The sequence below is a fragment of the Oncorhynchus clarkii genome, chromosome 18, assembly GCF_045791955.1.
Source record: "Oncorhynchus clarkii lewisi isolate Uvic-CL-2024 chromosome 18, UVic_Ocla_1.0, whole genome shotgun sequence".
Lineage (NCBI taxonomy): Eukaryota > Metazoa > Chordata > Actinopteri > Salmoniformes > Salmonidae > Oncorhynchus > Oncorhynchus clarkii.
In genome coordinates, this window is record NC_092164.1 from 50329402 (window position 1) to 50352925 (window position 23524).

At 43.0% G+C, this 23524-nt stretch overlaps 1 protein-coding gene across 2 annotated transcripts in view; it reads left to right on the plus strand.

Moving 5' to 3' along the window:
* The window catches only part of LOC139373627 (growth factor receptor-bound protein 10-like), a 55508-nt gene that overhangs the window by 23814 nt on the left and 8170 nt on the right, over window positions 1–23524 (plus strand). For both annotated transcript variants that reach the window (XM_071114350.1, XM_071114351.1), the window contains exons 4-10: window positions 1100–1334; window positions 1471–1597; window positions 18871–19027; window positions 20292–20407; window positions 21022–21096; window positions 22203–22340; window positions 22487–22597. In XM_071114350.1, the coding sequence (XP_070970451.1) occupies window positions 1100–1334; window positions 1471–1597; window positions 18871–19027; window positions 20292–20407; window positions 21022–21096; window positions 22203–22340; window positions 22487–22597 (959 nt within the window). The remainder of the gene's footprint in view (window positions 1–1099; window positions 1335–1470; window positions 1598–18870; window positions 19028–20291; window positions 20408–21021; window positions 21097–22202; window positions 22341–22486; window positions 22598–23524) is intronic.

Here is a 23524-nt window from a genome sequence, read left to right on the forward strand (position 1 = left end):
GAGGTGGTCAACTCCTCAATGTCGTTTAATGAATCCAGGAACATATTCCAGTCTGTGCTAGCAAAACTGTCCTGTAGCGTAGCATCCGCATCATCTGACCAATTCCGTATTGAGCGAGTCACTGGTACTTCCTGCTTTAATTTTTGGTTGTATGAAGGAATCAGAAGGATAGAATTATGGTCAGATTTGCCAAATGGAGGGTGAGGGAGAGCTTTGTACGTGTGTCTGTATGTGGAGTGAAGGTGGTCTAGAAGTTATTTATTTATTTTCCCCCTCTGGTTACACATTTAACATTCTACTAGAAATGAGGTAAAACGGATGCAAGTTTGCCTGCATTAAAGTCTCGGGCCACTAGGAGTGCCGCAACTGGATGAGTATTTTCTTGTTTGCTTATGGCCTTATACATCTCGTTGAGTGCAGTTTTAGTGCCAGCATCGGTTTGTGGTGGTAAATAGACTGCTTCAAAAAATAGATAGTGTGGTCTACAATTTATCATGAGGTACTCTACCTCAGGCGAGACAGACCTCAAGACTTCCTTAATATTAGACATTGTGCACCAGCTGTTATTGACAAATAGACACAAACCACCAACCCTCGTCCTACCGGACGCAGCTGTTCTGTCCTGCCGATGCACGGAACACACAGCTAACTGTATATCCATGTCGTCGTTCAACCACGACTCGGTAAAACATAAGATATGACCGTATTTAATGTCCTGTTTGTAGGATAGTCTGAAACGGAGCTCATCCTGTTTATTCTCCACTGATTGCACATTGGCCAATAGAGCGCATGGTAAAGGCGGGTACTCCCTTGCCGACAAATTCTCGCAAGGCACCCGGATCTGCACCCCCTGTATCTCCGTCTTCATGCGAATAACAGAGATTTGGGAGTAGCTCTCTCTGTGCTCAGGACAGCATCCTAGTTATCTCTAGTCTACAGTGACATCTATTGGTAAGAGCAACATTTGCAGCATGTATCTCCTTTTTGCTGTGTTTTAAATACACCTCTATCTCTCTCCCTCTTTCTCTCACCACCTCCCTCCCGTCTTTACCTCTGTCTGTCTCTCTCTCTCTCTCTGTCGCTCTGTCTCTCTATGTAGATGATGTGGATCTGGAGGCGTTGGTGAATGACATGAACTCCTCTCTGGAGAGTCTCTACTCCAGCTGCAATACCCACACAGAGACGGCCCCGCTGCTGCACAACAGTCACGTGCACACCCCTCATCACGGGCACGCTCCTCATCGGCGCGGCCCTCGCTCCCAGCGCCCTATTCCCCTTTCCTGCCCCCAAGAGAGGCTGTGTCGCTCTCAGCCCGTACACATCAACGCCTTCATGTAACTATGTCTCTCTCTCTCTCACACACATGTGCACACACACACAGTATCTATATATTTCTATGAGTAAATGTAAATCTGTGGTTGTGATTGATGGGTCTTTTTTATTTTTGTGCAACTCTGTCTCCCTCTACAGGAGGCTCCAGGAGGAGCAGCAGCAGTGTCGTCCCTCCTCTCTCCCTGCCGTCATCAACCCCTTCCCTGAACTCTGCACCCCCACTGGCTCTCCCATCCTCAGCCTCATACACACCACAGACAACCATGTAAGCACACACACACACAGACGGAGTTACTTGACTGGACTGTAATGTCCTGGCATAATGTTGTGTTTGGCCGTAGACCTACCTTTCTTATGTTACTCAACAGTTTATCATACTTGTGTGTGTGTGTTATTCATTCTGGTATGATGGTCATTTAATCTCACACACACACACACCCATTTGGCACCAGACAGGTGACCGGAAAGATTTCAATTGATCTGACATTTGAGAAATACATCCATATGTATTGGGTACGTAACCCATTAGGCCATCCTCCCACGCAGTCAGCTCCATCAATAAACCAGGGATATTGGCCAAATGAGCCACATTTGTGTCCTTAAACAGCCTATATCTAATTACAAAAACACTATTCCTTGTGTTTCGATCTGTAGCATATGCAAAAATGTATAGCCTATTTTATTGGTTTTTACATTCCTAAAACACATTGTCCATCTCACGGTTCAGCTGTTGGAGATTTGAGCACCAAATGCATAACGGCATTGCATGCATTGGCCTATAGGCTTAAGTGTCCACTGTATGATTTTAATATTTAAAAGATAAATGGAAAGAAAGGCCTAGCCCCAGAGAGAGATGCCGGTGGCATGATATGACACGGACACGCATTGTTTCATGTCAGACAGGCTACTGCGTCTGTCAGACAGATTTACAGGAGGAGGTTCATTCATAAATGTTCTATTAGAATTTGTTATGAAGATAAGCGTTAGATTACAGGAGTAACTCTGGTAGGCCTGAAACATCCTTCCAATAGGTAGGCCTGAAACATCCTTCCAATAGGTAGGCCTGAAACAAGTTCAGCTGTCGTAGTAAGTTGGAGCACCAGTGAGCACAGTCGTCATATCATAGGCCTTCAGTATAGTAGGCTAATAGCCACACCACACCAAACCTTCACAAATGTTTCTAAACTTTTATTAAGGTAATATCAAAAGTAAGTCAAGCCATTGTTTATAGGGAAAATATGAGCAGGATATTAAATTGCGGAAAACAACATTACAGTTAACTTAATAAAATGTCTCAACAGAATGAAACAACATGTTTTGCATATTTAAAGAACTGGTTTAGATTAATAAAAAGGCCTACAATAATAACAATGACATACAACAATAATAATCATAAAAATAATAATAAATAAATAAAAATGGCGAGGTGCAAAGTAGCATGCATTTGGCTGCACCATTCTTCTCATCTTTGTCCACTACAATAGGTCAACTCCTCCACACGGAGGACGTTCCCTTTGTAGCAGGGCTCCAGACTAACAGACTTGTGCCACTAAGTTTTTCAGTTGGTGGCACCAGCCCATGATTTGGTCGTACCAATTTTTTTTTGTGGGATCATGCAGTAGAAAAAAAATTGTAGGCCTATCAAGTTATTCACAATGCTTTATAACAAGTGTACTTAGTCTACTGAGATGGTACTGAATAAATAAATAATTTCATTTTGTGATGTTGTGATTCAAAATATTTTAATGTGCAACTTAATCCAGTGATTCGCATGCATTTTGGGTAGACAAATATGCTATTGTTAAATATGGCTCCAGAATTGTAACAAAAAAAAATATATAGTTTGCCTGCATCTTCATGTGCTCTAATATCATAGGCTAATATACAGTGTATTCAAGGTATTCATACCCCTTCCCCTTTTTCACATTTTGTTATGTTATAGCCTTATTCTAAAATGGGTTAAATGTATAAAAAAATCCTCTTCAATCTACACACAATACCCCATAATGACAAAGCGAAAACAGGTTTTTAGGAATTTTAGCAAATTAATAAAATAAATAAATAAAATAAATACCTTATTTACGTAAGTATTCAGATCCTTTGCTATGAGACTTGAAATTGTGTTAAGGTGCATCCTGTTTCCATTGATCATCCTTGATGTTTCTATAACTTGATTTTGAGTTCACCTGTGGTAAATTCAATTCAATTGAATTGAATGTCGGAGCAAAAACCAAGCCATGAGGTTGAAGGAATTGTACATAGAGCTCGAGACAGGATTAGGGGAAGGGTACCAAAACATTTTCTGCAGCATTGAAGGTCCCCAAAAACACAGTGGCCTCCATCATTTGGAACAACCAAGGCTCTTACTAGAGCTGGCCGCCCGGCCAAACTGAGCAGTCGGGGAAGAAGGGCGTTGGTCAGGGAGGTGACCGAGAACCCGATGGTCACTCTGACAGAGCTCCAGCGTTCCACTGGGGAGATGGTTGTCCTTCTGGAAGATTCTCCCATCTCTGCAGCACCACCAATCAGGCCTTTATGGAAGCCACCCCTCAGACGGAAGCCACCCCTCAGTAAAAGGCACATGACAGCCCACTTGTAGTTTGCCAAAGGGCACCTAAAGGACTCTGACTCTTAGAAACAAGATTCTCTGGTCTGATGAAACCAAGAATGAACTCTTTGGCCTGAATTACAAGCGTCATGTCTGGAGGAAATCTGTCACCATCCCTACTGTGAAGCATGGTGGTGGCAGCATCATGCTGTGGGGATGTTTTTCAGCGGCAGGGACTGGGACACTAGTCAGGATCGAGGGAAAGAGGAACGGAGCAAAGTACAGAGAGATCCTTGATGAACACCTGCTCCAGAGTTCTCAGGTCCTCAGACTGGGGTGAAGGTTCACCTTCCAACAGGACAAATACCCTAAGTACTCAGCCAAAACAACGCAGGAGTGGCTTCGTGACAAGTCTCTGAATGTCCTTGAGTAGCCCAGCCGGAGCCTGGACTTGAACCTGATCGAACATCTCTGGAGAGGCCTGAAAATATCTGTGCAGAAACACTCCCCATCCAACCTGATAGATCTTGGATCTGCAGAGAAGACTGGGAGAAACCATTTTAGAATAAGGCTGTAATGTAACAACATTTGGAAAAATCAAGGGGTCTGAATACTTTCCGATAGAACTGTATTTGGGGCTTATTCACCACCTGAGTAAGTGGAAACTCAAACATATTAGCGAGATTGCTAACTCTAAATGTAATACCACTCATAGTAGCCATGTATTAATCTAAAAGTTCATTTAATTTCCAGTTGTAGCATACTGTTCAATGAGGCCTATGCACTCGCAATGGCCAATATGCTTTTCGCGCACTCCATATCTGAAAGCCAGATCAAATATCTTTGTAAAATAGTTGCGGTTGAGTTTAGAATTGAGAGCTGAGACATTAAAAGTATACCTTCAGAAAGCTGAGGCAAACAGACCCTTTCATTACAGGATTCATAAGGATAATGAATATAGCCTTCAAACTCAACTCTGGACCTCGAAGCCAGTTGCATTGTTCCCCTCTAATCAGGGACTGATTTAGACCTGGGACACCAGGTGGGTGCAATTAATTATCAAGTAGAACAGAAAACCAGCAGGCTCCGGAGGTGAATGAATGTGCAGCATTTTTTAACTCACACAACCAAGTCTAAGGGTCGCAAAATGTGGCTACATGGTCACAGTTTGGAGACCTGCCTTGTAAGCTTTTCACAATAGGCATACTCTAACTTTAATTTTACTTCAATTTAAAAGGCCTTCATCCTCACAATCAACAGTAGCCTAGGCCAAAGCTCCTCTCTTGCTTTCTCTCTCTCTTCAGTAGCAGGGCAGCCGCTGACTGACACACACACACACAGTGTTCTAGGGCTACAGGATGCTCGGTGTCCCTCTTCCTGGAGATGTTGCTGGGAACCTCTCAGTATCTGGGCTGTGTGAGCCCTGCCTATCCGTCCGGTGTTCCGGCTTCTCCGACAGCATCTGGGAAAGACAGACGCTCATTTCCCGTTCACACGCTTCCACCCCAGCTCGGAGCGTCACGGCTGTGTGAGTGTGAGAGAGTTTGTCAGAGTCCAGCCTTTCCTTCCCCCAGTGTGTGTTATTCAGAGTCCCAGTCACGGGCACACACTGCTCCTTCTAAGCTACAGGACTGTATCGCTAGTACAGACAGGAACATGTTCTGGGATTCATGCGATAACATTAAGGAGTTTACCACATCAGTCACCGGCTTCATTAATTCATCTATTGTCCCTCTAACCACTCTGACATCAATGCAATTGAAAATCACATCCAACACTTATAACAGTATTATGCATTTATAACTCATCTCACTGTGATCGATCATAAAGTTGAAACTGAGTGGAAAACATGGTCCTTGTGGATGTTGTTTCAAAGCCAAAGACAATGGACAGCTCTTTCTAAGGTGATGCTAAAAATGTAACCTACGCATATTAGAGCTTATGAATATGCATAGGCCTATAGGCTTCACCTTCATATCTTAAAGAAATGATGGACTGTTTCTCTTTGCTTGTTTGAGCTCTTCTTGCCATAATATGGACTTGGTATTTTATCAAATAGGGCTATCGTCTGTATACCATCCCTACCTTGTCACAACACAACTGATTGGCTCAAACGCATTAAGAGGGGAAAATATTACACAAATTAACAAGGCCCATCTGTTAATTGAAATTAATTCCAGGTGACGCCTCATGAAGCTGGTTGAGAGAATGCCAAGAGTGTGCAAAGCTGTCATCAAGGCAAAGGGTGGCTACTTTGAAGTATCTCATATAAAATATATATATTTTATTTGTATAACACTTTTTTGGTTACTACATGATTCCATATGTGATGTTTCATAGTTTTGATGTCTTCTATTCTACCATGTAGAAAATAGTACAAATAAAGAAACCCTGAAATTAGTAGGTGTGTCCAAACTTTGTTCTTTATAAGCCCAGACATTTCTATATGCAATCCTGTTTGAAAGCAGAGTTTTGATGGTTGCCACTGAAAAGAGGAGGATTCCAGGTGCTACTATATTTATTTATCAGCCGCTACAATTAAGCACATGATCCACTATAAAACTGGAACAGCCTGCCTGGCAGGATTGAAAATCAAACTGCGGCCACAATTTGCTATTAGAGTCCATAGGGATGACATATTTTTCTCGCTGCCCCTGTTCCTACCCATTTGATAATGGGCCATTCTAAATCGGAACAAATTGTACATACTAGTAAAGACGAGATTAAGTTGAGAATAGTCAATTAAAATATGACCACTTGAGTGAACTGTGCAATCTGAGACGAGGAATGGAGCCCAAGCTTTTTTTTTTTTTTCAACGGCTTGTGTTCATGGAGATGCTAAACGTGTTTATGTTAATTAACAGTCAATTACCGTGAGACCAGCAATCATTTGCATGAAAATAACCAGCTAACAAAATGTCATAACTGCCACAGCCCTACGTATGTGCATGTCTCAACCAGAAGCCATGAATTATAGGCAACATCTGCACTGAGCTAAAGGCTAGAGCTGCCACTTTCAAAATGCGGGAAAATAATCCGTATGCATATAATAAATCCCGCTACAACCTCTAAAAATTCAAACAGGCAAAACATCAATACAGGACTAATAACTAATCCTACTATGCCAACTCTGATGCATGTCGGATGTGGCAGGGCTTTCAAACTATCACGGATTACAAAGGGAAACCCAGCCGCGAGCCTCCCAGTGACACCAGATGAGCTAAATGCCTTCTATGTTCGCTTCAAGGCAAGTAACACTGAACCATGCATGAGAGCACTGGCTGTTCCGGACGACTGTGTGATCTCATTCTCCGTAGTCAATGTGAGTAAGACCTTTAAACAAGTTTACATTCACAAGGCCGCAGGGCCAGATGGATTACCAGGACGCGTACTCTTAGCATGCGCTGACCAGCTGGCAAGTGTTTCACTGACATTTTCAACCTCTCCCTGACCCAGTCTGTAATACCTACATGTTACAAGCAGCCCAGCATAGTCCCTGTGCCCAAAAACGCCATTGTAACCTATCTAAATGACTATCACCCCATAGCACTCATATCTTTAGCCATGAAATGCCTCGAAAAGCTGGGCATGACTTACATCAACACCATCCCAGATGCACTAGACCGACTCCAATTCGCATACCACACCAACAGATCCAAAGATGATGCAATCTCCATTGTACTCCACACTGCCCTCTCCCTCCTCGACAAGAGGAACACCTATGTGAGACTGCTCTTCATTGACTACAGCTCAGCCTTCAACACCCTTGTGCCCTCCAAGCTCATCACTAAACTAAGGAACCTGGGACTGAACACCTCCCTATGCAACGGGATCCTGGACTTCTGCCATGATGACCCTCAACACAGGGGCCCCTCAGGGGTGCGTGCTTAGTCCCCCCCTGTACTCCCTGTTCACCCATGACTGCGTAGCCGCATGACTCCAACACCATTCTTAAGTTTGCTGACGACACGATGGTGGTAGGCCTGGTCACCGACAACGATGAGACAGCCTATAGGGAGGGCAGAGACCTGGCATTGTGGTGCCAGGACAGCAACCTCTCCCTCAACATCAGCAAGACAAATGAGCTGATCGTGGACTACATGAAACTGAGGGCTGAGTACGCCCCCATTCACGTCAAGGCTGTAGAGGAGGGGGTTGAGAGTTCCTCTGTGTCCACATCACTAAGGATCTATCATGGTCCACAAACGCACACAATGAAGTTGTGAAAAGTGCACAACAATTCCGCTTCCCCCGCAGGAGGTTAAAAAGATTTGGCATGGGCCCTCAGAGCTTTTAAAAGTTTTACAGGTGCAACATTGAGAGCATCTTTATTGGCTTCATCACTGCTTTGTTTGGCACCTGCTTGGCATCCGACCGTAAGGTGCTACAAAGGTTACTGCGTACGGCCCAGTACATCACTGTGGCCAAGCTTCCTGCCATGCAGGACCTCTCTACCAGGCGGTGTCAGAGGAAGGCCCTAAAAATGGTCAAAGACACCAGCCACCCAATTCATAGACTGTTCTCTCTACTACTGCACGCCAAGCAGTACCGATGCACCAAATCTGGAACCAACAGGACCCTCAACAGCTTCTACGCCCAAGCCATAAGCTAAAATAGTTAGTGCGGGTAGCTATTTGGTTAACAATTTTACTGTTTATTATCTATCCTGTTTCCTAGTCATTTTATCCCTAACTATATGTACATATCTACCTCAGTTACCTTGTACCCCTGCACATCGACTCGGTATTGATAACTTGGCTATATACCCAGGGTATCGTTACTCATTGTGTATTTATTAATGTTATTATTACATGTTATTACTTTTATTTTATTTCTCTATTTTCTTTCTCTCTGCATTGTTGCGAATGGCCCATAAGTAAGCATTTCACTGTTAGTCTACACCTGTTGCATACAACCTTATTTATACCTACCTACACACCAAGGTCAAAAGTTATTTATACATGTTACTGACTTCTTCCCACACACAAACACAGGGTCTTACCAGATGGCATAGCCTCCACAACAATGCAGACAGGAGTCTCAGACCTGCCTTGTGGAAAGAGAGAGGGAGTTAGCCTACCATTTAAAAAATATGTTTAGGCCTACCTGGTCTAAAAAGAAAGGAAAATACTATCACTAGAGTCCACTTTTCTAGACGAGAGCATACATTACATAAAAAGAGAGGAGGTAAATATGAGAAATGAGATCACTGCACACCGTTGTAAATACAACTCATGTTTCTGTTTATTTATTTTCCCTTTTGTACTTCAACAATTTGCACATTATTACAACACTGTCCATAGCCATAATACAACATTTGAAATGTCTCTATTTTGAAACATTTCTCAGTGTAATGTTTACTGTTCATTTCTGATTGTTTATTTCACTTTTGTTTATCTATTTCACATGCTTTGGCATCAACATATGTTTCCCATGCTAATAAAGCCATGTGAATTAGAGCGAGTCAGTGTGTTTGTGTACTTAGTTTTCACTGGCACTGTTCTCTTCTAGAATTGACAGGACTTCTCTCATTCTTACCATCTTTTCTGTAATTCTTCCCTCTGTCTTTCTGTGTGTCTGTATATGTAATTTTCTCTCCATCCCTCTATCTTAGTTGCTGTATGATCTGAAATTGATCTGATCTGAAAATGTGAAAGTTTAAACGTTCTGACCTACTGTTACAGTCAAAATTTTGGACACCTACTCATTCAAGGGTTTTTATTTTTTACTATATTCTACATAGTTTTGATGTTTTTGCTATTATTCTACCTATGGAATCATGTAGTAACCAAAAAAGTGTTAAACAAATCAAAATATATTTGAGATTCTACAAAGTAGCCACCCATTGCCTTGATGATTGGCACACTCTTGGCATTCTCTCAACCAGCTTCATGGTAGTCATGCCTTGTTAATTTGTGGTATTTCTTTCCTTTTAATGTGTTTGAGCCAATCAGTTGTGTTGTGACAAGGTAGGGGTGGTATACAGAAGTTGGACCAAGTCCATATTATGGCAAGAAAAGCTCAAATAATCAGAGAAAAACAGCAGTCCATCATGACTTTAAGACATGAATGTCAGTCAATCTGGAACATTTCAAGAACTTTTAAAGTTTCTTCAAGTGCAGTCGCAAAAACCGATAAGCTCTGTGATGAAACTGTCTCTCATGAGGACCGCCACAGGAAAATAAGACCCAGAGTTACCTCTGCTGCAGAGGATAAGTTCATTAGAGTAACTATCCTCAGATTGCAGCCCAAATAAATGCATGAACTCTTCAGAGGAGACTACGTGAATCAGGCCTTCATGGTCAAATTGCTGCAAAGAAACCTCTACTGAAGGACACCAATAAGAAGAAGAGACTTGCTTGGGCCAAGAAACAGGAGCAATGGACATTAGACCAGTGGAAATCTGTCCTTTGGTCTGATGAATCCACAGCATTCTGCAGCGATACGCCATCCCTTCTGGTTTGCACTTAGTGGGACTGTCATTTATTTTTCAACAGGACAATGACCGAACACACACCTCCAGGCTATGTAAGGGCTATTTGACCAAGAAGGAGAGTGGTGGTGTACTGCCTCAGATGACCTGGCCTCCACAATCACCTGACCTCAACCCAATTCAAATGGTTTGGGATGAGTTGGAATGCAGAGTGAAGGAAAAGCAGCCAACAGGTGCTCAGCATATGAGGGAACTCCTTCAAGACTGTTGGAAAAGCATTCCAGGTGAAGCTGGTTGAGAGAATGCCAAGCATGTGCAAGCTGTCATCAAGGCAATAATAATAATAATTTTGATTTGTTTAACACTTTTTTGGTTACTACATGAGACGTGTTATTTCATAGTTTCGATGTCTTCACTATTATTCTACAATGTAGAAAATAGTAAAAATGAAAAACCCTTGAATGAGTAGGTGCGTCCAAACTTTTGACTCGTACTGTAAGCCATGTTCTCATAGACCTCAGCTTTAGACCGCTTTTAGTAAGGACACGTGAAGTCGAGTGTGTGTGGGTGCGTGCACAACTGGCTCTCACAGTCTCACATCCTAATTAGACGTTCATCCATGTTTCTTAAACATCAAATTTGTAAGTATTTAAGGTTTAGTTTAGGCATTAAATCTCAAAAATAACATCGCTGGATTTGAACTCGCAACCTTTGGAATCAGAGGCATAAGGTAGACGGTAACAGAACTCACTGTTGTCCCTAGTGGCCAGTTTCCACCTCATCTCCCAACGTCCATAGACCTGGATGGACGTCAAATACTGACTTGTATCACAGGTGACCTGGCTGGCATGTGTGAGAAGGCAGTTTCCCAGACAATGGGAATGGCCAGTCTTACACAAGTCTCCGTCAGGCCCTCCGGGTTAGCTGCCCTCACCACTGCTGTCTCATTGGCTTGGTTTACTTTGGCATCTGTGTGCGTGTGTGTGATTGATTGAGTCAGTCCATCTGTAATGTAATTCTTGCTTTTAAATGAGCCCAGAGGCACAAGTCTTTTTTTAGAACATCAAATAAAAATGTGGACGACTGTTTCTGTAACCCTTGGCTTCAATCTCTCGCTCGCTCCCTCTTCCCCTTACTATATGTAAAGGTTATTTGATAAAGGCCATAAGATCATTGAGTGTGTGTGTGTGTGTGTGTGTGTGTGTGTGTGTGTTTTCCTTATTACTTAACATCATTTATGTGTTTCGCTCTACTTCCCTGAAACCAATAGAGGCTGAAAAGCCTTTGAAAAAATCTATTATCTGTTTATCTGTTAGAGAGCCTGAGTCATAATAAGGGGGTAGACCACAGCGTGTGTGTGGTTAAGACAAGGTTAGTTAAGTGGTAAATTGAGTTTGAGGCTGAACTGTGGCCTCTAATCAAGTTCAGACCACGAGTGTGTGAGCGAGCGTCTCGGTGTGACACACACACACTGACCCAGACTAACAACCACATAATTCTGCCTGCTCATAATGTCTAGACGCTTCGCTTCCATCTCTCTCTCCATGTCATGGTCAGATATCTGAGATGGAGGGTGGGAAGAGGTGTGAGGAAGTCAGAGTGAGAAGGAAGGAGCCAGGAGGGTCGGGGAGGAAAGGGGATTGATGGAAGGGAAGAGGATGTTAAGATGTAATGTGAAAGAAGAGTGTTACTGACACACACACACAGATATTAATCTCTGTGGATGTAACCTATGACAACGTACAGCTCTCTCTCTCTTGCTGTGGGGCTACTCAACATAACATTGTATGTTCTGTGTGTGTGTGTGTGTGTGTGTGTGTGTGTGTGTGTGTGTGTGTGTGTGTTCTCATGCAGGCTGTATTAGGGGCCAGCTGGCATGCAGCGATCCACACATGAGGCTGATTATGACTCAGTACTACATTACATTACAGACATTCTTCTTTCTTTCTGTCTCTCATTCTGCCTGTCTCGCTCTTTCTATCTTTCTGTCTCTCATTCTGCCTCTCTCGCTCTTTCTATCTTTCTGTCCCTCTGTCTTAGTGCTGAGAGATTAACCAAATGTTTTGTTTGTTTTTTGAACAACCAATTGATCAAAGTCTGTTCAATTATTTGAATTCCATTAGTTTTTTTTTCCTGTGAGCTCAATGTGAAGTTTCTGTCGAGATGATAAATCCGATCAAGCTCGAACTGTGGGATGTAGTAGGGAGTTGTAGTTTCCAACAGGCCAATATTCTACATAGTTTTGTGCAGAAAACGTGGTAATTAACTACAACAGTGATCACCAACCTTTCTGAGTCAAGATCAATTTCTGAATCAAAATCTACTGATCAGATTTTTTTGAAACATGACTTAAAAACATAAGCCTATGAAATTTCAACATATTAAAAACAGTAGCTGTAGCAATGAGGTTTGTAGTAGGCTAAAGTTCATTACATTATGACTTTAAATTGGCTATGCTTGAATTGCCCTGTCAATGTTGTTCTTCTCAGACCATTTTGAAATTAGATTTCAAAATTGTATGTATATGATCACACTGGTAATAGATCAAGGCATCTTAATCTTAAATATAAAATATATTTAGATGTATTTATCATGATTCCATATGTGTTATTTCATAGTTTTGACGTCTTCCCTGTTATTCTACAATGTAGAAAATAGTACAAATTAAGAAAAACCCTTGAGTGAGTAGGTGTGTCCAAATATACAGTACCAGTCAATTGTTTGGACACACATACTCAACTCATTCAAGGGGGGCTCCCGAGTGACACAGCGGTCTAAGGCACTGCATCTCAGTGCTAGAGGGGTCACTACAGACCCTGGTTCTATTCCAGGCTGTATCACAACCGGCCGCGATTGGAAGTCCCATTGGACCGAGCACAATTGTCCCAGCATCGCCCGGGTTAGGGTTTGGCCGGGGTAGGCTGTCATTGTAAATAAGAATTTGTTCTTAACTGACTTGCCTACTTAAAATAAAAAAATTAGGAATGCTTTTCCAAGAGTCTTGAAGGAGTCCCCACATATGCTGAGCACTTGTTGGCTGCTTTTCCTTCACTCTGTGGTCCAACTCATCACAAACCATCTCAATTGGGTTGAGGTCGGGTGATTGTAGAGGCCAGGTTATCTGAGGCAGCACTCCATCACTCTCCTTCTTGGTCAAATAACCCTTACACAGCCTGGAGGTGTGTGTTCGGTCATTGTCCTGTTGAATAACAAATGATAGTCCCACTAACTGCAAACCAGATGGGATGGCGTATCGCTGCAGAATGCTGTGGTAGCCACGTTGGCTAAGAGTGGCTTGAATTCTAAATAAATAACTAACAAAGCACCATCACACCACCACCTCCATGCTTCACGGTGGGAACCACACATGTGGAGATCTGTTCACCTACTCTGTTTCTCACAAAGACACGGCGGTTGGGGAAAAAAATCTCAAATTTGGACTCCTCAGACCAAAGGACAGATTTCCACCGGTCTAATGTCCATTGCTCATGTTTCTTGGCCCAAACAAGTCTCTTCTGATTGGTGTCCTTTAGTAGTGGTTTCTTTGCAGCAATTTGACCATGAAGGCTTGATTCACACAGACTCCTCTGAACAGTTGATGTTGAGATGTGTCTGTTACTTAAACTCTGAGCATTTATTTGGGTTACAATCTGAGGCTGGTAACTCTAATGAACTTATCCTCTGCAGCAGAGGTAAGTCTGAGTCTTCCAATCCTGTGGCGGTCCTCATGAGAGCCAGTTTCATCACAGCGCTTGATGGTTTTTGCAACTGCTCTTGAAGAAACTTTCAAAATTCTTGAAATGTTCCGTATTGACTGACGTTCATGTCTTAAAGTAATGATGGACTCTCGTTTCTCTTTGCTTATTTGAGCTGTTCTTGACATAATATGGACTTGGTCTTTTACCAAATAGGGCTATCTTCTGTATACCACACCTATCTTGTCACAACACAACTGATTGGCTCAAACGCATTAAAAAGGAAAGAAATTCCACAAATTAACTTTTAACAAGGCACACATGTTAATTGAAACGCATTCCAGGTGACTACCTCATGAAGCTGGTTGAGAGAATGCCAAGAGTGTGCAAAGTTGTCATCAGGCAAAGGGTGGCTACTTCGAAGAACCTAATTTTTTAAAGATATTTTTATTTTGCAGTCTTTTGGTTACTACATGATTCCATATGTGTTATTTCATAGTTTTGATGTCTTCTCTATTAATCTACAATGTAGAAAATAGTACAAATAAAGAAAAACCCTTGAATGAGTAGGTGTGTCAACTTCTGACTGGTTATGTATTTCTGTATTTATTTATTTAATCCCAGACAGATAAACACTTAACAGCCTATCAACCGCATGGCGGCGTCCGCACGGTCCTAAAGCACACCGATGCCTGCGTTTTGTATCACATTCCAATGATAAAACTGGAGCGTACAAAAATGCTATATCAGAATGTGGTGGGGACATGTCCCCAGTGAAAGTTCCGCCCCTGGTTTGAGAGGAGGGAGAGAGCGGCTGTGAGGCTGACTCACCATCCCTCTGCTGAGAAAAGGGGACACTGTCTTCCAGCTGAAATTCAGTTCGCATTATTATAATAACTGCATTATTTCTGTCTCATGCACCAATTCATTGTGTTAATCCGGTGTCCAGATAAAGTGAAATATTACTTGATATAAAAAAAAAGGGACAAGCTGCTAATAATAACGCAATCTAGCTTATTGTAACTCTTTGCTATATCTATTCATTATAGCTGCAGTGCTGGTTGTCTTGCATTTTATGGCTTCTAGAAGTGTTTTGTTTTGACTGTGCTGAATAACAACTTTAAACGTGAACGTATTCATTGAGTCTCTCTCTAGTCAGGGTTTTAAAAGTTTTTAAATCTCACGGTATCAACTTTGCTGTGCGCTCAAGGCTTCTTTTTCCTGTCTATAGGCTCAAGGAAACAGTGCAGAAACTGTGATCTGAGCTATCTGATTGGCCAGTGGTAGGCTTGATTTGCTCTCTGGGCTCGTCAACAGCACGAAACAAATAACACATTTTTGAACCAACCATTTTTTAACCGACCTCAAAGCACTAATTGCTCAGCACTAGTCTCATTTATATTGTTATTTACAATTTATACACTTGAATAATTGCTAGATTTTATTCAGTTTAAACTAAAATAATAAATGAATGAATAAATGGATAATAAACTAGAATCTAAATAAATATCAAATGATTTGTCACTCACTGTCTCTCTCCCTCTCTTAATCCCCCCTCCCTCTCTCCACTTTATCTTCCATTTTCTCTCAGCAGAATAGCTGAGCAATCGCCAGTCTCTCTCGCCCCCCCCCCCCCCCCCCCCCCCCCCCCTCCTGTCTGCCAGCCCCTATAGCTGACACGTGATCCCAGTCTAAAACTAAAGAACTCTTTACAGACTTCTTCCACTTTAACTAGTGACCAAACTGTTTCTCCCCCACAGCCCCATGAAAGACAACAGACATCTGTTCCTCACACTGCTCCATACCTAACCCTTCATCCCTCCATCTCACACCCATCTGTAGAGGAGAGGAGGGCTGAAATGGAGAGGAGAATAGAGGGGGAGGGAAGAAAACAAAGGGGGAAGGTTGGTCTGATAAGAGAAATTGAAACCGTGAGGCAGCTAGAAAATGTTTGGAGATGCGTGACTATGACTGGGTCTGTGTGTGTGTGTGGATGCATTTGTTTGTACGTTGTGTGTGACATGAAGTGAATTCTCTGCACGCATGACGCACACACACAAACACACACACACCGCACTAATCCACTGGCTGAGTCTTAGACAGAGGAGCATTCAGGCATTATCCTGCCCAGCATGAGAGGAAGTGCTCTCCTCTCTCTCTCTCTTTCTTGCCCTCCTCTCTCCTTTTCATTCCCCCTCTCCTCACTCCGTCTCTTTCCCCCACCAATATTCCTTGTTCTATTTCAATGTCCCCTCCATCGCTCCTTCTCCCTCTGCCAATCTCGTGTTCACTTTACCTCTCAGTCCCTCCCTCTCTTCCCCTCCTTCCCCCTATCCCTCCCTCTTTCTCTCACTCCACTCTCTCTGTCTCAGTAAAGTGAGGCTCAGTGTGAAAATGCCATCGTGCTCTCCTGACTGTTGCCTCTTTCAGGCTGTAGAGGTAAGCATGTTTGTGTGTAGTGGGTAGCTTGTGTGTGGGTAGAGTGTGTGTGTGGGTAGAGTGTGTGTGTGGGTGTAGAACTTTAGCGGTGATGACATTCCACATTTAGAAACTTTCTCAAACTACCACGAGACGCAATAAATACTTTTCTTCTTTTGTTTCTGGCGTCTCCTTTCTAGTGCATACCCTTTGTGTTCTCTGCTGTCCTGTCTCTGTCCTGTCCTGTAATGGTCAAGACACAGCCCGGGCACTGGGCTGGGACGGTGGAAGGAGGAGGCAGAGAGAGCTGTGGCGTCATTTTTGGTTTCCTGTGATTCTCTGTGTTCTACCGTGAAGTTGTTTCTATTGTTGTGTGATTCTGTGTTCTACTATGGTGTTTGTAGTGTCGTGTGATTCTGTGTTCTACTATGGTGTTTGTAGTGTCGTGTGATTCTGTGTTCTACTCTGGACTTGTTTCTAGTGTTGTGTCTTGATGGGTTTGGGGATAAAACTTAATGATGGAAATTTAGGCACATTTTCTGCGGACACACACAACACGCTCACACACACACAAACACACTTCCCTGCTGGGAGGAAGAAGATTAGGATGGAGAGATGGTTAGATGGAGATATCTCTATCAATAGGGTTTTGCTCACAGGTGTATGTGTGCATTTGAGTAAATGTGGGTGTGTTTTTGAGGCGTGAATATTTGTGTGTGTGTATCGTTAAGTGCGTATGTGTATTTTTAAGTGTGAGTACTGTGTATGTTTATGTGAATGTATGTATGTATATTTTCAGGCATATGTTTAGTGCGTATATCTCAGAGGTATATATGTACACTACCGGTCAAAGTTTTAGAACACCTTCTCATTCAAGGGTTTTTCTTTATTTTTGACTATTTTCTACATTGTAGAACAATAGTGAAGACATGAAAACTATGAAAAAAGGGTGGCTATTTGAAGAATCTCAAATATAAAATATATTTAGATTTGTTTAACACTTTTTTTTGTTTGTTACTATATGATTCCATATGTGTTATTTCATAGTTTTGATGTCTTGACTATTATTACACAATGTAGAAAAAAGGACAAAATAAAGACGAACCCTTGAATGAGTAGGTGTTCTAAAACTTTTGACTGGTAGAGTATGTATGGTGTGTGTGTGTGTGTGTGTATAGTGTATCTCAGGCATATTGTTAAATGTGTATGTTCAGGTGCGTATGTGTAATCACGAGTCAACCGTTTTTCTGACGAGAAACGTAGGTCATGGTCAGCATTCGAGAATATCCTCATTTACATCAAATTATATTATATTTGTCACTTGTGCTGAATACGACAGGTGCTGAATACGACCTTGTGAAATGCTTACTTACAAACCCTTAACCGACAATGTAGTTTTAAGAAAAATAAGAGTGAAGAAAATATTTAATAAATTACCTAAAGTGAAAAAAGTAACGCAATAAAATAACAATAGCGAGGCTTTATACAGGGGGTACCGGTACCAAGTCAATGTGCTGGGGTACAGGTTAGTCGTGGTAATTGAGGTAATATGTACATGTAGGTAGGGGTAAAGTGACTATGCATAGATAATAAACATTGAGTAGCAGGGGGAAGTCAATGTAAATAGTCCGGTGGCCATTTGATTAGTTGTTCAACAGTCTTATGGCTTGGGAGTAGAAGCTGTTGAGGAGCCTTTTGGACCTAGACTTGGCGGGCTGGTACTGCCTGCCATGCGATAGCAGAGAGAACAGTCTGTACCACAGGATCCGGATTCAACCATCTGGATAGTACGTAGAACGGATAGTGTGTGTGTGTGTGTGTGTCAGTCTGAGAAACAGACACACAGTAGGACTAAGTCTAACAGCTCATTGGAGATCAGGACTAGGCTTAACCTGTTTTATTAAAATTTCAACTGACTCACAATGGCCGTTATTTAGTCTGGATTATTATGACATGAATATAAGGCAGACAGTCTTGCTTATGACAAGTCTTACAATGTGTTATAACTCCATCATAATGCATTATAGTTGCATTGTTAGTTTGAGCTCAGAAGGAAAGTCTTTAGCAGCTCTATATGCCAACTCCCTGGACACAGATGAATCATATTCAGCATGCTTGTCCGTGGACCAGGCTTAACGGTTAACCGGCCCTTCATGTTTCCACTGCTCTTTACAGTGGCTTGTTTGTAAATGACTGTACATGTATTTTGTGACCTTTCATTCAAATAATGGTGAATAGTGATGATGGGGCAGGGACGGTGTCATATTGTTTTTATATGAAGACAATATTTATCTCTCTCACTGTGTGTGTGTGTGTGTGTGTGTGTGTGTGTGTGTGTGTGTGTGTGTGTGTGTGTGTGTGTGTGTGTGTGTGTGTGTGTGTGTGTGTGTGTGTGTGTGTGTGTGTGTGTGTGTGTGTGTGTGTGTGTGTGTGTGTGTGTGCAGATCATCAAGGTGTACAGTGAGGATGGAGCAGGGAAGGTGGTGGAGGTGCCGGCTGATATGAGGGCCAGAGACGTGTGTCAGCTCCTGGTCTATAAGAGCCACTGTCTGGACGACAACAGCTGGAGCCTGGTGGAGCATCACCCACTACTGGGCCTCGGTGTGTGTGTGTGTGTGCGCGAGTATTGAGTGTGTTAAGGTTGGGGAAGCATATACTGTAGACTCTAGCTACCTAAAAGCTTCAATCACATAAAATCCACAGTTCTGTTTAACCTTCTGACCTTTTTAGTGTGGTTTTATTGCCTCACCTTTTTAGTGTGGTTTTATTGCCTCACCTTTTTAGTGTGGTTTTATTGCCTCCCTCGTATTCTCTATCCTGTTTTCCACCAAGCTTTCCTATCTCTACTGACTGTTACTGGAATAGAAGATTGTTTTATACGTGGTAGATCATCGTAATTTCTGGAAAAACTGTATGTGAGAGGAGCGCAGAGAAAGGGAAGGGAAGGGGTGGAGAGGGGGAAGTGTGCAGAGGCACGGTGTCAGTATCAGGCCAATGCAGCAAACAGCCAATCCCAGGGCTGCATTGGTCGAGCCCCCAGACAGCTCAGACAATCAGCTCTGTCCTTCTACTTCAACAGGAAATTCCACTGCTAGACGCCAGGACAGAGTGGCGTAGACACACACACACACACCTTGAACTCTGTGTTAGCCAGCAGTGAGGCACGGTATGGGCTCAATCCTTTTTGAGCAACTGTGGGTTTTAGCACTGTGTATGTATGTGTGCGTCCGTCCGTCCGACCTGGAACGTGCCAACATGGGTCTCCAATCAGCTGGAGTCATGTGATCTCAAGATCAAGAGAGCGAGAAAGGAGAACACACACTTCTAGCCTATACATCAAAATAGAGAGCGTTAACAATATACGAGGTCTATTACTCTCAATAGTCAACTTCAGCTTTTTATACAAACTACAGTTATTTCTGACTGTGCTTTGACAGGGGGATGAGTTAGAGGGAGGGGAGACAGAGTTAGAGAGGGAGGGAGGGACGGACGGAAGAGGAAAGGAGGGAGAGTGAGAGGCAGAGAAATGGATGAGAAGAAGAGGGCGAGACAAAGGGAGTGATGGAGCTGAGAGAGGGAGGGAGGGGATTGGGTGAGGGTGAAAGGAGAGGGAGAGGACAGGAGAACTGGGCTCGGCTTCTCTGTCCAATCAAGTAAAATATATGACATCATCCTACTGCAATGCCAAAACCTGCTTCTCTCTCACGCGTGCGTGCTCACAGCCTACCAATCTCTTCCCTCCTCTCTTTTCCAGTGGCAGTTCAGATACTGGAAACAAGTGTGATAACCAACTGTAACAATGCAAATAAATGGGCTGATCTCTCTATTCTCCCTCTTCCTCCCCTTCTCCCCCTCCCCTCTGCAGAGCGCTGTCTGGAGGACCATGAGTTGGTGGTTCAGGTTCAAGCCTCTATGACCAGCGACAGTAAATTCCTCTTCAGGAAGAACTATGCCAAGTATGAATTCTTCAGGAACCCCCTGGTGAGTCCTCTGTCCACACGTGCACACACTCCGTTGCACACACTGCCTGAGGTGATTCAGTAAGAGGGAGTGACCTCACCTCAGTGCTTTGGTAATGACTTCAGTAAAACTTCCATGTCGATCACACAAAAGGTGTGTGTGTGTGTGTGTGTGTGTGTGTGTGTGTGTATATGAGCGCTCACCAAGGAATTACGTCAGGTGGTGAGATCATACTGCATCTACTCTGGATCGCTCTCCTCTCTCCATGTCCCTCTCTCTCCTTCCTCCATCTCTCTCTCTCTCTCTCTCCCCTATCCTCTCTCTCTCTCTCTCCTTCTACCCTCTCTCAACTACTCTCACTCCTTCCTTCCTCTCTCTCTTCTCTCATCTCCCCTCTCTCTCTCATTCTCTCACACTCCCTCTTAATAGTGGTTCCATCACTAATGTGATACTGAAGTCCCTGAAGTATTTTGCTCTCTGTTCTCCCATTCTTCTGTATTCTCTCCTTTCTTTCTCTCTCTCTCTCTCTCTCTCTCTCTCTCTCTCTCTCTCTCTCTCTCTCTCTCTCTCTCAATCTCTCTCTCTCTCTCTCTCTCTCTCTCTCTCTCGATCTCTCTCTCTCTCTCTCTCTCCAGAACTTCTTTCCGGAGCAGATGGTGGCATGGTGTCAGGTATCTAACGGCTCCATCCCCCAGTCACAGCTCTTACAGGTGGAGTACTGTTACACCACATGCACTAGCACACACACATCAAATCAAAGTTTATTTGTCACTCGCACCGAATACAACAGGTGTAACAATGCAAATAGTGCGACCTTTCAGTGAAATGCTTATTTTATAGGCCCTAACCAACAGTGCGATGTTTAAGTAAAAAATAGGTATTAGGTGAAACAGTAAAAAGACAGTGAAAACTAACAGTAGTGAGGCTATATACAGTAGTGAGGCTATATACAGGCACCGGTTAGTCGGGCTAATTGAGGTAGTATGTACATGAATGTATAGTTAAACTGACTATGCATATATGATAAACAGAGAGTAACAGCAGCGTAAAAGAGGGGTTGGGGGTGTCGGACAATGCAAATAGTCCGGGTAGCCATTTGAGTACTTGTTCAGGAGTCTTATGGTGTGGGGGTTGCCATGTGGTAGTAGAGAGAACAGTCTATGACTGGGGTGGAGTAGAGGGGACTGAGCACGCACCCCTGAGGGGCTCCAGTGTTGAGGATCAGCATGGCAGATGTGTTGCTACCTACCCTCTCCACCTGGGGGTGGCCTGTCAGGAAGTCCAGGATCTAGTTGCAGAGGGAGGTGTTTAGTCCCATGATCCTTAGCTTAGTGATGAGTTTTGAGGGTGCTATGGTGTTGAACGCTGAGCTGTAGTCAATGAATAGCATTCTCCACAGTGTGGAGTGCAATAGAGATTACATCATCTGTGGATGTGTATGGTGGTATGCAATTTGGAGTGGCTCTAGGATTTCTGAGATAATGGTGTTAATGTGAGCTATTACCAGCCTTTCAAAGCACTTCATGTGTTCTTAGTGTTAGTGTTCTTGGGCACAGGGACTATGGTGGTCTGCTTGAAACATTTTGGTATTACAGACTCAATCAGGGACATGTTGAAAATGTCAGTGAAGACACCTGCCAGTTGGTCAGCGCATGCCCGGAGCACACGTCCTGGTATTCCGTCTGGCCCCGCGGCCTTGTGAATGTTGACCTATGCATGTACACATATGCACACCTCTATCCCCACCTCCACATCCACAAGCACACGCACACATTCCAGAGAGTCCTTACTCACTCCTGTGTGTGTTTTGGTACAGAACTTCCTAAACTCCAGCAGCTGTCCTGAGGTGCAGGGGTTCCTCTATCTGAAGGAGTCTGGCAGGAAGTCCTGGAAGAGACTCTCCATGTTCCTCAGACGCTCTGGACTCTACTACTCCACTAAAGGATCCTCCAAGGTAGGAAGAAGGGATGTGGCCAAAATTACTTCTCATTCCCTGTGTAGTGCCCTAGTGCCCAATTATCTGTTTAGTGCACTACACTAAAGAAACTACTCCAAGGAAGGACTGTTCAAACCTCCTCCCTACCTCCATCCTCTCTCTAGGAGCCCAGACACCTCCAGTTGTTGTCAGACCTGGAGGACAGTAGTGTGTTCACAGTGACCACAGGGAGGAAGCTGCACAACGCCCCCACTGACTACCAGTTCTGTATCAAGGTGAGGGACACACTCACACACACTGGCCCCAGGTAGCAGATAGACAGTCCTGTAATGTGTATACCTCTGCGGGGGTTATCCCTGGAGGTAACCAGGTTATACTGGCTCAGCCTAGTGGGATAGGCTGGGACAGGGCCTGCTAGGACACACTGAGCCTGACACACAATTGTTATTTGTCACATGCTTCATAAACAACCGGTGCAGACTGACAGTGAAATGCTTACTTATGGGCCCTTCCCAACAATGCAGAGAGAAAGAAAATAGAGAAATAATAGAAACAGTAAAACATGTAATAATAAATACACAATGAGTAACGATATCTTGGCCTTTAGAAACTATTCATTCCCCTTGACTTATTCCACAGATTGTGTTACAGCCTGAATTCTAAATGGATTAAATATATATATTTTTTTATATTTAGACACAGTACCCCATAATGACAAAGTGAAAATGTGTATATATATATATTTTTTTTTTTGCAAATGTATGGATAATGAAATACAGATATTTCTCATTTACCTAAGTATTCACACCACTGAGTCAATAATTTGTAGAAACTTTGGCAGCAATAACAGCAGCGAGTCTTTCTGGTTAAGTCTCTAAGAGCTTTCCACACCTGGATTGTGCAACATTTGCACATTTATTTTTTTCAAAATTCTGCAATCTCTGTCATTGGTGGTTGATCATTGCTAGACAACCATTTTCAAGTAGATTTAAGTAAAAACTGTAACTTGGCCACTCAGGAATGTTAACTGTCTTCTTGGTAAGAAACTCCAGTGTAGATTTGTGTTTTAGGTTATTGTCTTGCTGGAAGGTGAATTCATCTCCCAGTGTCTGGTGTAAAGCAGACTGAACCAGGTTTTTATCTAGGATTTTGCCTGTACTTAGCGCTGTTCCATAGATTTTTTTATCCTGAAAAACTCCCCA